General features: G+C 35.8%; 1 protein-coding gene across 7 annotated transcripts in view; it reads left to right on the forward strand.

The window, feature by feature from the left end:
* COL12A1 (collagen type XII alpha 1 chain) overlaps nucleotides 1-14,748 on the forward strand; it is a 146,915-nt gene that overhangs the window by 106,974 nt on the left and 25,193 nt on the right. For all 7 annotated transcript variants that reach the window (XM_063629700.1, XM_063629712.1, XM_063629716.1 and 4 more), the window contains 11 exons: nucleotides 223-339; nucleotides 498-644; nucleotides 1,193-1,267; nucleotides 3,155-3,294; nucleotides 5,415-5,538; nucleotides 5,702-5,845; nucleotides 7,346-7,510; nucleotides 8,836-8,874; nucleotides 8,971-9,109; nucleotides 11,139-11,281; nucleotides 11,566-11,675. In XM_063629700.1, coding sequence (XP_063485770.1) covers nucleotides 223-339; nucleotides 498-644; nucleotides 1,193-1,267; nucleotides 3,155-3,294; nucleotides 5,415-5,538; nucleotides 5,702-5,845; nucleotides 7,346-7,510; nucleotides 8,836-8,874; nucleotides 8,971-9,109; nucleotides 11,139-11,281; nucleotides 11,566-11,675 — 1,343 coding nt within the window. The remainder of the gene's footprint in view (nucleotides 1-222; nucleotides 340-497; nucleotides 645-1,192; nucleotides 1,268-3,154; nucleotides 3,295-5,414; nucleotides 5,539-5,701; nucleotides 5,846-7,345; nucleotides 7,511-8,835; nucleotides 8,875-8,970; nucleotides 9,110-11,138; nucleotides 11,282-11,565; nucleotides 11,676-14,748) is intronic.

Genomic DNA, 14,748 nt, shown 5'->3' on the forward strand with positions numbered 1-14,748 from the left:
ATATGGAATTTCCTTTCCTTGAAAATCAGTGAAAGAAAGCGGGGTCTATTTTGGCAGTACCACATTTTCAAATATGATTCATGTATGTTTCTTATAAGGAAACGTAATACGATTTTGAACTTTTTTTCAGCCACAGTGAAAGTTTGAAAATTGTGTTATGATTAAAAGTACACTTTTTGCCTTAATTTACAAAGTAAATCTGTTTCTTTCTTTATTTTGTAGTATATTTAAATGTAACAGATCTGAAAACCTACCAGATTGGGTGGGATACATTCTGTGTCAAATGGTCACCTCACCGGGCAGCCACCTCCTACAGGCTAAAACTAAGCCCTGCAGATGGTATGTGTGTAAAAAAGAAAAAAAGATCTGGAGCATGTAGTGGAAACATTTTAAATTTCAGTAAAGAGGATGCCATTTGTTTATAACAATGATATATAAAATTTTCTTGAAATGTAATTGGTGGTGACACTGGCATTTTCCTTTGTTGTCATAATCAGGAACAAGGGGACAAGAAATTACAGTGCGTGGATCAGAAACCAGTCACTGCTTCACTGGCCTTTCACCAGACACTGATTATGGTGTCACTGTTTTTGTGCAGACACCAAATCTCGAGGGACCAGGAGTCTCTGTTAAAGAACATACCAGTAAGTTTTTGAGGAATCTGGAAAGCCTTCATAAGGCTTTAGGATAGAATGCTCTAGGTAAGGAAGACTTAAGTGAATCCTGTGCAGGTACCTCTCCGCAGGGGTAGCAATAATGATGGGATGATGGCAGGTTCCTGAATGTGGAATCTAAAGCTGGTTCAGGACCTTTTTCTGTAGCAATCGCAAGTTGTTCCTGTTATCGAGTTGGTGCTACTTTGAGGAAGGGCTAAAGGAGGGAGAGATGGCTCTCGCTGACAGTGAGAAGGTGAATTCATATTAGTGACTTTTACTCATTTGACCCTATCTGAAGGCCTTACATTTTCCCTTTAGATCTTTATTTCTGTAGCTGTAGTGGATGTTGAATGACTACCAGTGACACCAAATTTGGATGGAATAAAATCCCCAGTATGTCAGTACCAATGACAATGGTGTCTCATTTTGTATGACTTGATTTGGTATCCAGGATTTAAATTGCTCTTAAAATTTACTTTCTGGGATATCAAATGTACACATGGTGTATTTTTATAATTATTATTTTTAAATTCCAGCTGTGAAACCAACAGAAGCCCCTACAGAGCCACCCACACCTCCTCCCCCTCCCACCATTCCACCAGCCCGGGATGGTAAGTACAGCTAAGTAGGCCATACATTCAGCTGATAGGGAGTTACAGACTTCTTATTTATGCCGCATGTGCATTATTTGCGATTAACATAGAACATTTCTGATTTATTATTGCTGCTGAAGAGTTTTCAGACTGAAAGAAAAGATTACCCGTAATTTGTTTCTCTCCATCTCTGGGCACATTTTGGTGTGAATAAAATCAGTCATGAATTATTCCAGATCTTCATTTGGAAGTCTGTTTCCTCAGTTTACAGATTTAGGTCTTCCATGGTCCATAGTTACATGGTGGACATTTCTTTCTGCTAGCCGCTGGCATCAGTAAGCACTGTGAACCCTTTTGGCTATATTTGCAAGGTAAGCCCTGAGGCTGTTGGCTTTAAAATTCCTGGCGTCCAACCTGAGAAGTTCCCTGGATTATACAAAGCTAAAAATTTTCCATTCACCAAAATTTGAAAGATAATTGTAACTTGCAGTGAACTGGTAGAACGACATACTGATTTATTAAGGTTGATCTCTCAGCATTTGAGGGCAATTCTTTAGCACTTTGTCAAATTAAATTTAAGTTAAATAACTACTGGATTATTCTTTTCTCATATGCTGTTTCCAGCATTTAATAGAAAGCATTTCAGATTTTAAATATATTTTTATTTTATCGTAGAAGGATGTAGAACGTTACAACTTTATTAAACCTATTATATAAGTAAAATTAAAAATTAAAAGTGTATTATTGTAGGGTAAAATAATAATGGGTTCCTTTAAATCAGATATAGAAAGAAATTCAGTAAATAATCTTGGTTTAGAAACAAGTTTTTTCTTTTTAAATAGGCTTTATTTTCTAGAGTAGTTTTAGGTTCACAGCAACATTGCAGGGATGATGCAGAGATTTTTCATCTCCCAGACAGACTGCCTTTCCCCACACATGCCCAGCCTCCTCCACTATTAACATCCCATGTCTGAGTGGTAGATTTGTTACAACCGATGAACCTGCATTAACACATCATCACCACCCAAAGTCCATAGTTTACATTAGGGTTCACTCTTGGTGTTATGCTTCTATATGTTAAGTTTTTATAAACTAAAATTTTGTTAATTGTTTTTGGAATTTTTCTTAGCCTCCAAGTCTAGATATTCGAATAAAAATCTTCTCCTTTCCTACATATGATTCTAGTGGCTTCATTTAAATTTTACAAAGGACTTGGCCGGGTGTGGTGGCTCACGCCTGTAATCCCAGCACTTTGGGAGGCCGAGACAGGTGGATCGAGACCATCCTGGCCAACATGGTTAAACCCCGTCTCTACTAAAAATACAGAAATTAGCTGGGCATGGTGGCACGTGCCTGTAGTCCCAGCTACTCAGGAGGCTGAGGCAGGAGAATTACTTGAACCTGGGAGGCGGAGGTTGCAGTGAGCCGAGATCATCGCACCACTGCACTCCAGCCTGAAGACAGAGCAAGACCCTGTCTCAAAAAAAAGGACTTATTTGCATAAAGTTAATCTTTAATAATTATATTCCAAGTCTCCAAACTTTTTATTTGATTTCTCCTCTCATTTATTGTTCAAAACTACTTGAAGAGTTCCATTAGGTAAGATTGTATCTTTGCATAATGGATCTAAACAAATGGAGTAATTCCAGAGCAGGTATTGAGGGTCCCCCCAATGCTTCCTGAATTTATTGTGCATGTGAGTCATCTTATTACTGCTGGTACTGATTCAGGAAGTCTGGGGTAGGACCCAAGATTCTGCATTTCTAACAAGCCCCCAGGCAGTGCTGTTGCTGCAGAACCACACTTTGCGTAGCAAGGGGTTATACTGCATTTTCAATTATGTGATTTCATTTAAATGAAAGAATTCATGAGATTTAGGGCTTCCTCTGCTTTCTTTTTTTGCAGTATGCAAAGGGGCCAAGGCAGATATTGTGTTCTTGACTGATGCCTCTTGGAGCATCGGGGATGATAATTTTAACAAAGTTGTAAAATTCATCTTCAATACTGTGGGAGGCTTTGATGAAATCAGTCCTGCTGGGATTCAGGTGAGTGTCATTCCACCAGTAGCTACTCATTTGTGATGTCTTGCCTTTCCTTTGAACTTCTCTTTTTAAGTAAAAAGTCTTTTCAATATAAACTCTGTTTTGACCTTCTCTTATTTGCTATTTCTTTTATTCACGTATTTTTGGGAGGGAATTGGGTGTAAATGATAAATAAATAGAAAAATAAATGTTTCCTTAGTTTTTATCTTTGGCTAGATGATATTCCTGTTGGAGAACTTAGGGGATTCTAAGGGACTCTAACTTCCTGCTTAAAACTTCCAACCACGACACATTTCTATAGAAGTTCATCCAAAGTTCTGGATATTAAATTCTTTTTTTTTTTTTTTTGAGACGGAGTCTCGCTCTGTCGCCCAGGCTAGAGTGCAGTGGCGCGATCTCGGCTCACTGCAAGCTCCGCCTCCCGGGTTCACGCCATTCTCCTGCCTCAGCCTCTCCGAGTAGCTGGGACTACAGGCGCCCGCCACCGCGCCCGGCTAATTTTTTGTATTTTTTTAGTAGAGACGGGGTTTCACCGTGGTCTCGATCTCCTGACCTCGTGATCCGCCCGCCTCGGCCTCCCAAAGTGCTGGGATTACAAGCGTGAGCCACCGCGCCCGGCCTTAAATTCTTTGTGATTGTCATGCCCTGTGAAGTTAGAAGAATCAGTGATAAACAGTGACTGGAGTGGGTGTGTGGAACTTGCTGCCTCTATCATTACTTTGCAGATAATTACCTTGACCAGAAGAATGTCCATTGTTGAGCTAAAGCGTATTTCATCTGTTTTTTTAAAAGGATAACTACCAATGATCTTGCTCTGAAATCACTCCAAATATATTTGTTACACTGAAGTACTTAGAGAAGTTTATATTTCCATGAGGGGCCTCAAAGAATAAGTCATCATGTAACCCTAACACAGTTAAAAGACCCAATTAAAATTTCACCCCCTCTGGTGAGGTTCCATGATGGCTTTACCCATTCCATGCTTTTGAAGTATTTTGTATATATTGCTGCATTACAACAAATATCACTTCATATTGTCATTAATTGTGTGACTCTCTTCTATCTAATCTTCTATCTAAATATTGACTCCTTAAAGCAAGAGACTATCTTTTTAAAAAACTATTCTCTCCTCCTTTTCTTTCAAATTTCTTTGGTGAATTTTCTTCTTTATTTTGGCAGTTTGATCATCATTGTGGCATGATGAAAATAAGATATTTTGAAATAAACCACAAACAATTTCAGCAACAAAACTTGTCCTCTTTTATGGAATAGTAGTATACTAAATTTCAAATCCTCAAATAATCCTCTGGACATTGATCCAACCCAAGGAAAGTAAAAATTCACCCTAGTTATATTCTTAATTTAAGTGGTTATATTCTTAATTTAACCACATTAATTCAACAAGCAAGCTTTTTTTCATCCTTTTAGGAATTTGTATTTCTAACAAAAAATACCTACCATATTTTATTAATGTCTATGTACCAGTTACTTTGTATACAGTATTATTAGTCTTTAAAACAATCCTAGAAGGTAAGTATAGTTATCCTCATTTTACTGATAAAAGAATCCATTGTCACATAGCTATTAAACGCCAGAGCTAGGATTTGAACCCAGTGATTCCTGAGTACAAAGTCTGTACTTTTTCCACTAAATCCCATTTTCAATGAGTTTGTGATGAGGGATGATTATAATCACACACGTGACATTTTTGTATTGCCATAAAGAACGGATATAGTCAATGGGAAGTAGCAGTTGGCTGAGTCAACTGTTTCACCAACATTTGGATTCGAGATGGTATGTTCTCATGTCTAATCCTGGGATCTCACCACTCCCCAGCTTTATTCGTCCCTTTCTATGTCCTAGAGAAAGGCACAATATGAATATAGTATATTTTCATTATTCATGTCAATTATGACAATTTCATTGAAGATTGAAAATTAAAGAATTTAATGAGACAAGTGCAGTAGGTGTTGTAGTATTAGCTATAAAGAGCTTACAATATTCTATCAGGTCTGAGATACTTTTTACACCCCCCCGCTTTATTCTGCAGTAGAGAATCATTTGAAGTTTGAAACATAAAATGAGATGACTTATGCTCACTGCCAAACCACATTTTCCTTCAGGTTTCATTTGTGCAATACAGCGATGAGGTCAAGTCTGAGTTCAAGCTGAACACGTACAATGACAAGGCCCCAGCCCTTGGGGCCCTCCAGAATATTAGGTACAGAGGAGGAAACACAAGAACAGGTACGTGTATATGTAGACCTTCACTCTCCAAACATTTGTAGTGGCAGAACTGAGTGTATTATCTCATGCTAATGTCCAGATTCTTATCAGTTGGGCGTGACTAATGGCATTTGGGTAGTTTTCACTGAGGTGACACTAAAATTTTCCATGCCACATTCTGTAGGCAAGGCCCTCACGTTTATCAAGGAGAAAGTCTTGACTTGGGAGAGCGGCATGAGGAAGAATGTCCCTAAGGTGTTGGTTGTGGTCACGGACGGTCGGTCCCAGGATGAGGTCAAGAAGGCGGCTTTGGTCATCCAGCAGTCAGGCAAGCCATACATGAATTTGATTGCACTTGCAATTTTAACATTTTTAAATGTTCACAAATGATCGCAAAAGACTAAATTTGCTGATGTTACTTTACTGTTTCTGTTTCACTCTGCACTGTATACCTTCATAATGCTAGTTTATATTTAATTATGGAATGGTTTGCAACTGCTCAAAAATTACATGGGGTATTCTTTGTATAAGATATGGTTCAGGATTGACAAGGCGCAAACCACATTTTCCCATACTGGCTGGAAGGCTACAGAAAGCAATGATAATGAGAGGGTGCTAGAGCAGGCTTCCTGCCATAGCAGAAACGAATCTTGATACTGCTTCCTGTGCAAGGAGAGAAAAAAAGGAAGCCTTTAGCTTTAGCACATCTTTGCAGATGCAGACTTAATGATTGCTAAAAGATATGTTGCAAAGAGGGAGTATTGAGGTCTTAGGGAGTCATCTCTGGGATAGATCTTGCCAATCAAATATACTGAGAGCCTCCTGGTAACACTGTTCTTTGGATTAGTTATTCAAGATCATTAGAGGTGAAAGTAGATCTTTCCAGTACTAGCATTAACAGTCCCCCTACCCCCTGCTGTCCCAAGCAAGGTCTAAGGTGGATATATTTTTAGAGAGAATCTTATGCATAATTTGTTGTAGTAAATTATAAAGTAGTTAATTACATGGAACTTGTCATCTGTACATGCATGATTCTTTGGCTAAAATTATGAGTTATGATTAGTGCTAAGTCGTACTGTCTTTTTTCGATAGAGGTTGTTCTTGCTGATCTTTTATAAAATGTATTGCCATTATGTTGTACGCCTTACACAGGTTTCTGCATGTTTGTGACTCCTGGTAGATTTAAGTTTGGGCTTATAAATATTTGCTTCTCACATTACCTTATTTATATCTAAATATATTTCTAATTCCTTATATAGCTTTTTTTTTCCCCGATGTCAAATTTAGCTTTCGGAGTGAAAAATGTGCTTATTTGTCATAGCCTAAATTTGCTTATTTGTCATAGCCCATCTGTTGCCTGTGAGAGTTGTAGATTCCATTTTCAAGATGGCCAGATTTCTGCCTTTGAGCCTGAGTTTCCTGAGAAAATCAGTTTCAAGAACCCAGATTTTAAAATAAGCCCATTCTTGACTTCTGAGTCACATAAGCTTAAAATATTAATGGCTGCAGAACTTACGTGTGTATCAGGACTGTGGATCTGTGGAAGGCAGTGTGTACCGCATGAAGTCTTTTGGCTATTAAAATCTTCCTATTTGAATTGTTGGGATTTTATCTTAGGGAATCAAATTAAATGAATTCTTTAAACCAGAAAATAGAAAGACCTGGAAAAAGTATGTATTTATTAAAGAGAGTTCATGTCAAATAAAAGGACTTGCTGCATACATTAAGAAAATACAGCATCATTTCTGATAAGAAATATTTTGCATTGTTCTAACAACAAGGACAGAAAAAGAGATACGTGATTCATTCTGTAAATGCTACTTTGCAGGGTTCAGCGTCTTTGTAGTTGGTGTGGCTGATGTTGACTACAACGAGCTTGCCAACATTGCCAGCAAACCAAGTGAACGGCATGTGTTCATTGTGGACGACTTTGAATCTTTTGAGAAGATCGAAGACAATCTTATTACATTTGTTTGTGAAACTGCCACTTCAAGTAAGTCACAGTCAACATGGATCTATAACCTCACTTATTCTGAAAAATAATTACTTAGTAGACAATTCTATATCCTTTGTGGGATCAAGTCTGTGCATAAATAGATCCTGGGAAATCACTTGAGAACCTGATGAATCACTGTTCCTATTGCGATCATGCTAAATGTGTGCTTGTCAGAAGTCCATTTTTAGCCTTGAATATGTAATTTCCTTGTGTGGAAATAAAGTGTTTTAATATATCCTTTTCCCACCACCTGAATGCCTATGACACTTGGTTAAATTAATCTCAGCCTCAAATTGCATATATAGGGCGTTTCTGTGAGATGAAAGTTTTCCCCGTTAGTAATCAGTTGGTATTTGTTCTGTCAACATCCGTGCTTCAAGAGAGCAATGAAAAAAAACGATTCCTCAGAAATTCAGTTGGTTCCCATTTGTTTGTTTGGGTTTAGATGCTCAAGTTCAGCTTTTTAACTACAGTGAAGAACCAAAAATTGATTATTTAAGTCAATTTATTCTTATCACTATCGATTAACACCAATTCTTGGGGTATAGGTTATGGAGGCAATTAATCCTCCATAATTACCAGGAGGCAATTTATCCTACATAATTGATCAGAGGTCTGTGGCTAGTCCAGACCCGTGATCCTGGACAGGGCTATGCTTTACAAATATAATATTCCCCTCCATTAACATTATTTTAAAAACAGAACTCTGGTTAGAGTAAACAAACTTTGTTGGTTTACTATGAAAATTTATGCTGAAGTTCGGAGTGGAGCTGCACTGGTGAAAGTGAGTAGGGGGCTGGAGTGGTTTCTCTTCTGTTCCAAGTAGTCCTGGATGCAGCCCTCTGGTACCCTCAGCTCTGAGGGGTCCAGAGCAAAAACTACTGCACACTTGTTACTGTTACATGGTGTTTGGTAGCCAGTGTGAGGCTTGGAGACTTGGCAGAGAAGAGGGTTGGGGATGGACAAGCTCCTCCTACCTTTGCAGAAATCTAAAATTCCCTGGGAGGGAAGTTCTTTAAATCTATTGAAAAATGTGAAAAATTCCTCTTTTAATTCTATTTTATTGTTTTTAAGAGTACTGTAAAAGTCCAATTGGATTAGAGAATGTTAGGGAAATATTTGTTACACTGGTTAATAGTATAATTTCTCCTACACATAGGAAATGCGTAAGAAATAATGTATAAAATATTAAATTGAGAAGTTATTTTAATAAATGAACAATGTCATTTATTACCTGAAATACATCCATTGCTACTTTCTGTGCATATATAATTTGTACATTGTGTTGGTGAATCATACTTAAAGAACGCTGTACGTTGCAGGTTGTCCTCTCATTTATTTGGATGGCTACACCTCACCAGGTAAGCATTTATACTTTTGGGCTAATTAATTTCCAGATTTAAGCAATAAAATAATTAAAATATACTCCTTTTAATATTTTCTTTTCTGATGTAAAGGTTTTAAGATGCTTGAAGCATACAATCTGACAGAAAAGAATTTTGCTTCTGTACAAGGAGTATCTTTGGAGTCAGGGTCTTTCCCCAGCTACTCAGCTTACAAGATTCAGAAGAATGCGTTTGTGAATCAGCCTACAGCGTAAGTGTGACAACAGGAGGTTCTCCTTTTCTTAAGACCTGCAAAAAGTTCTTGGAATATTTGCTGACTTCCCAGAATCCTGGAACTTTAGAATTGTCGGAAGACTGCTTATGGATGACCCTGATTGGTTTTCTTAAATACAGTTGGGTTAATTGTTTCCAGGTTACATAGTTGTTTGCACACAGGAGACTAAGACTCAGGCCTCGTTATTGCCAGATCCAAGAAGCTCATGCTGGTAACAGATTACTGACCCTTTTGAATTTAAGGCTAGAAAAGCTGTTAAAACAAGAAGGCAACTTAATATTTTGAACATCTCTCCCTGTGGTGCAGAATACTGGATGGAATAAGTGCAGAATGAGAGCATTCTTTTTAGTGTTTCAGACCTCTAGAAAATGAAAGGTAGTTTTTCTTGTCCGTGATCAGACAGTTGGCATTTAGTTTTTATTGGCTGACGCTCTAGCAATCTGTTGTGTAGCTGTAGATGCTATTTTACTTCATGAATGTTTGCACCTGAGTATGATAACTGAAATCTGTATTTCTTATTCATTAAAATGAAAACTTTTTATGTTGAAAAATATGTTTGCCAATTTATGGAAAGAAGAGAACAATGAGAAATAAAGGTGGTGTAAGCTCAGGGCAGGGTCAGGAATGATGTCTGAAATATGAAATGCTCTGAGAAAGCTGATGGAAAATTCAGACTAAAACCAAAGCTAATTTATTTTAAGAGGCACAGATCGTATTGTTGTAGTGTGACCACAGTGTAAGTCTCTAACTCCTTTAATGGTTACCATGTTGGCTTGGAGTTCTAGGTTTGTCAGTGAACCGTAATACCCAGGGTTTAACTCTTCCAGTCAGCTCAACATATGATTTCTGCATTTTAACTTATGACAGCCTATTTTTTTCTCAAGCATCCGAACTTTTGACTGAAAGGAAAGAAACATAAATACAATTACATAATTTTTTCACAAGCAGTAATTAAGGAAGGAGAAAAATGGGCTAGGTGAGAGATGAGTTGATGTGGAGAAAATATTATTTTTAACATAGAATATTATAAAGATAGTTCTTGAACATATAAAAGACATCATATCAGCTTACCCAGAGCATATGTTTTAAAAGCAAGATGGCATTAGTGGTGTGGTATTAGGACATGAAAGCTCTGTGTCCTCTATCAAAATTCATAGAGGAATAGCTTCTTTTCTATGAGCTTATTATCTGGTTCTTTTTCTTACCTTCAGGGAGAAAGTGTTATTAAATGGTCTCAGATAGAAAACCATCAATTCCACTTCAAAGATTCCCCCAGAACAATGATTGACTAAACTCTGGAGGGACACATGGGACCAATTTTTTGTTTTTTGTTTTGTGTTACCGCTGAGAGCCAAGAAACATTTCCTTTCAATTAATTCACATTCTTTTATCATCACCAAATGTTTGCACATGTATATGGCCATCACATTTAAAATGGATTTTGTTTTTGGGAATGTATGAGCTCTGGGCGTGATTTATTTGATTTCAGGGGAGAAATAAAACTATTACTGATAGGGAGGGAGAGAGAAATTAAAAACTTAAGCCATTTTATGATCTCATACAGCTGACATTGGAAATTAAGTATATTTAGTAAGATTCATTCTCTTTAAATGATACCCACAGTCATAATGTTTATCATTCTAAAATTATCATATAATTTTATAATACTCTGTGTCTAGAAAAATTAGTTATTAACAGTAGGATAAAAGACTATTTTGTAATTTCCCAGGCTTTTGTGACTTTATCAAATTAGAAATAATCGATTATAATTTACATAACTGATCTTTAGTGCTTCTTCTTTTGATGTGCTTCCTAAATTTTTCTCCTTCTAAGGAGAAGTCAGAGGAGCCAGATTATTATAAATAGCCTCTAATACCACCCATATGAGATTCTGGTGCAAAGATTTAAAAGAGTATCTGTTCTTGATGTTAAAGCAATCAATCTTTCTTTCTTCTTTTCTTTTTTTCTTTCCTCTCCTTTTTCTTTCTTTTGTTTTATCCAACAGAGACCTACACCCAAATGGACTCCCTCCTTCATACACGATTATATTGTTATTCAGACTTCTCCCAGAAACTCCCAGTGACCCTTTTGCAATTTGGCAAATCACAGACAGAGACTACAAACCACAAGTTGGAGTGATTGCAGATCGTAAGAATTTTTATCTTAAGGCACATGCATATTTAGTTTTGATTATGTTTTTCTTTTCTCTTTTAAAAAACTTTCTGAATATAGACTATATACATATTTGATATATACTTTCATGTTTGAACTTTTCCAAGTATAACACATCAGTAAATATCCTAATTGCATTTTATCATAACTGGAATTATTATATTTTTAAAGAAATCTCTCCAACAAGATTTATTTGCTAATACTTTAAATAAAAAGTATACAATGCATATGATTTAATAACACTTTTATGTTGATGACAGCTTCTAGCAAGACGTTATCGTTCTTTAACAAGGATACAAGAGGCGAGGTGCAAACTGTTACATTTGACAAAGAAGAAGTAAAGACATTATTTTATGGAAGTTTTCATAAGGTAAAAACATAAGATTATTTGAGTCTTATTTCTAGAAAAAATACAAAACAAATTTATTATTTATTAAAATGTCATGTTAAATTGGTAGAATTATAACTATGTCTTTTAAAAATAAAATCTTATTTTAGAGAATTTGGTTAATTCAAATAATATTTAAAATAAAACAATATACTAATCAAGAGATAACTAGTAACATTTTGATATATTTTTAATGCTTATTTCTTTTTAAAATTTGAATCATATAGTGTATATATTATCCACCTACTTTTCTGCTTACCATTTTGTTATGAATCTTTATGTCATTTAGTTTGAAAAGCTTGGTTTTAGTGGATTATATTTTAATTGATAATATTGCTTCTGCTTGCTTTTTATTGAAAAGTACAAACATGCCAGTGAAATGCAGAATAATTATTTTTATGAATCCAAAAGTTATCGATATCTACCAAAATAATTAAGATAAATGTTTATGAGATTAATTTTTATGTGAACACACTTATTCTTTAAAAACACAATTCTCTAGAAAATCTTATTAAAAGTTCTAAGATGCATTCTAGGGATTGTCTATTCTTGATTATCTTAATCAATTTTCTGTATGTCAACATCCAGCAGATAGTAGAAATTTTTTTTCAGGTTTCTAAAGGATAATTCGTTGACAAGAAGCACTTCTTACTTAGAAAATACTGAAGTTGGAAGCATTAGAAATAAAAAGAACGATCTAGGTTAAGAATGGAGGTTAGGAATAGACTTTTTAAAAAAACTTCTATTTTAAGTTCAGGGGTATGTGTGCAAGATGTGCAGGTTTGCTACATGGGTAAACGTGTAACAGGGGTTTATCATACAGATTATTTTGTCACCCAGGTATTAAGCCTAGTATCCATTAGTTATTTTTTTCTGATCCTCTCCTTCCTTTCACCTGACACCATCTGATAGGCCGCAGTGTGTGTTGTTCCCCTTCATGTGTAGGAATTGACTTTTTAATAGTATTTCTTCATCCATTGGATTATGTTAACAGGAATACCAGTTGTTGCACAGATGCTTTAAAATTTCTCCAGTGTGGCATGTAGAAAGATTAGCCCTTATACGTAAAAGACAGATGTTTCCAGTTCAAGCTGATTCTTAAGTGAAAATTGAAGAAGTTTCTTCTACCTGAGTAGATTTAGCAGTATTTCTTACTGTTTCTGCTCCCGAGGAATCTTGCTTTCTTTCCAGAGTGTTGTTCTTATTTGTTAATCAGATTTTTGATAAGGATGGTAAAGGACTCTCCTCATCAAGCTCAAGGAAGCTTCAATGTACATATTAGTGATAACAAAAAAAAGGAAAAACAGAAATCCCTGAGTACAATCGTATACCTACTTAAAGGTTTACAGACCTCCATAGTGAAGTGCAGTAAAATAAATGCCTCATGAGAAAAGCAAGTTCTAGTTTAGCAAGTGTTATTGGCTTTAACTGATCCTTATCTGATCTTAGATGTTGAATCGGGCAAAGGTCTTATGAACTTTTGAGGCTCAGTGAAACTTACATTTGAGTAACTTGCTAAAAAGGACTATTTTTATTTTTCCTTTCATAACCACTGAAGATATTGAGAATCTGATCATCTGCTAAACCACTGATAACCATTTGGTAACTGCTATTTTAAAATTTCCAACTGTCATGGAATGCTTCATTTTATCTGAAAATTTTAAAAGGCAGTATTTTTTAGAGGTCTGTAGTGATATTAATGATTGTAAATCAAGACACTTTTTTTTGACATTCTCTTCTTTATACCATTTGCCTCCCCAGAAAGGCATTTGCATTCTTGGGTTTTATATAATGCCTATTTTTTCTCCTCACAAGCTCTGTCTTTTCTTTCCAAATTCTCTACCTTCTTCTTTATTTTTTATTTTAATAACCTGTCTTTCTTTTAGTTTCTCCTTTTTTCCCACTGTGCTCTTTTTTCTCCTCCATTCCTTAAACTCGTTCTTTCTTTTTAAACAGCTTTATTGAGATGTCATATAGAAAAATTGTATATACTTCAGCTGTATAATGAGGTGTTCTGATATACACATACATTGTGAAATGATCTCCACAATCAAACTAATTAACATATCTATTACCTCTACAGTTACCATTGTGTGTGTGTGTATGTGTTGAACCAGTTTAATCTAAGATCCAGCATCTTGCAAATTACAAGCATAAAATACCCCCATCCCATTGGCCCACTCTCATCTCATCAATTCAAGTACCACCTTCAATCACCCTCAGCTGTTCACATTTTTTACTGAGCCAAGGATTCAAGCACTCTTTCTTCACTTTCCGTCTAATTCCTGAATTGAATTTTTTCAGTTCCTGAATTGAAGTTTTTCAAACTTGGGATGAGAATGAGCAATATTTCAAGAGCAGGAAATTAGTGACAGTGACAGGGAGAGGGACCTTTGGGGAGAGGGATTAACTAAAATAGTTTAATTAAGGAATGACAGGCAGTTATCCCTTCCTGGGGATTCTCTTGAAAAGCTTTTTTGGTGTCTCCGTTCTATTGTTGAAAGATGACATGGATTCATGTGAGACGTTTATAATAAGAAAGAGAACTAGAATGGCAGAGTCTGGGAAGGGAGATGAGTGACAAGAGGGTCCCTATTTTTTTCTACTGGTCTGGGACCAACAACACATCATTTAGGAAATAGATTGGTTACTCTACATACTTGGCACAATGATCTACAGATGACGGGCCCAATCCGAAATGTAACTATGCATTTGTTTAAACTGCAGTAAAACACACTGAATACATTATAGCAAAATGTACTTTTAGAATGTGTTTCTCTATGGTTAGCATTCAATGACAAGTGTTCCTGGAATAATTTTGTCACAAATTAAAAATTTTGAAATAATTTTTCTGGATACTGTGGTTTTCCACATGCCTTGTCAATGTTTGCATCTGTGGTTGTTCATATATGAGCCAAAAAGTTTTGGTTCTTATTAGCTAAAAAGTATCCTAGCATGGTGTTCTTCTTGAGTTCAGTATTAGTTGATTGTCCTGGGGGCATTTATTTTTAGTAAGCTATGTATTACTTTTATATAAAAGCAATATGTAATTTAT

Source organism: Symphalangus syndactylus, chromosome 2 (assembly GCF_028878055.3).
Source record: "Symphalangus syndactylus isolate Jambi chromosome 2, NHGRI_mSymSyn1-v2.1_pri, whole genome shotgun sequence".
Taxonomy (NCBI): domain Eukaryota; kingdom Metazoa; phylum Chordata; class Mammalia; order Primates; family Hylobatidae; genus Symphalangus; species Symphalangus syndactylus.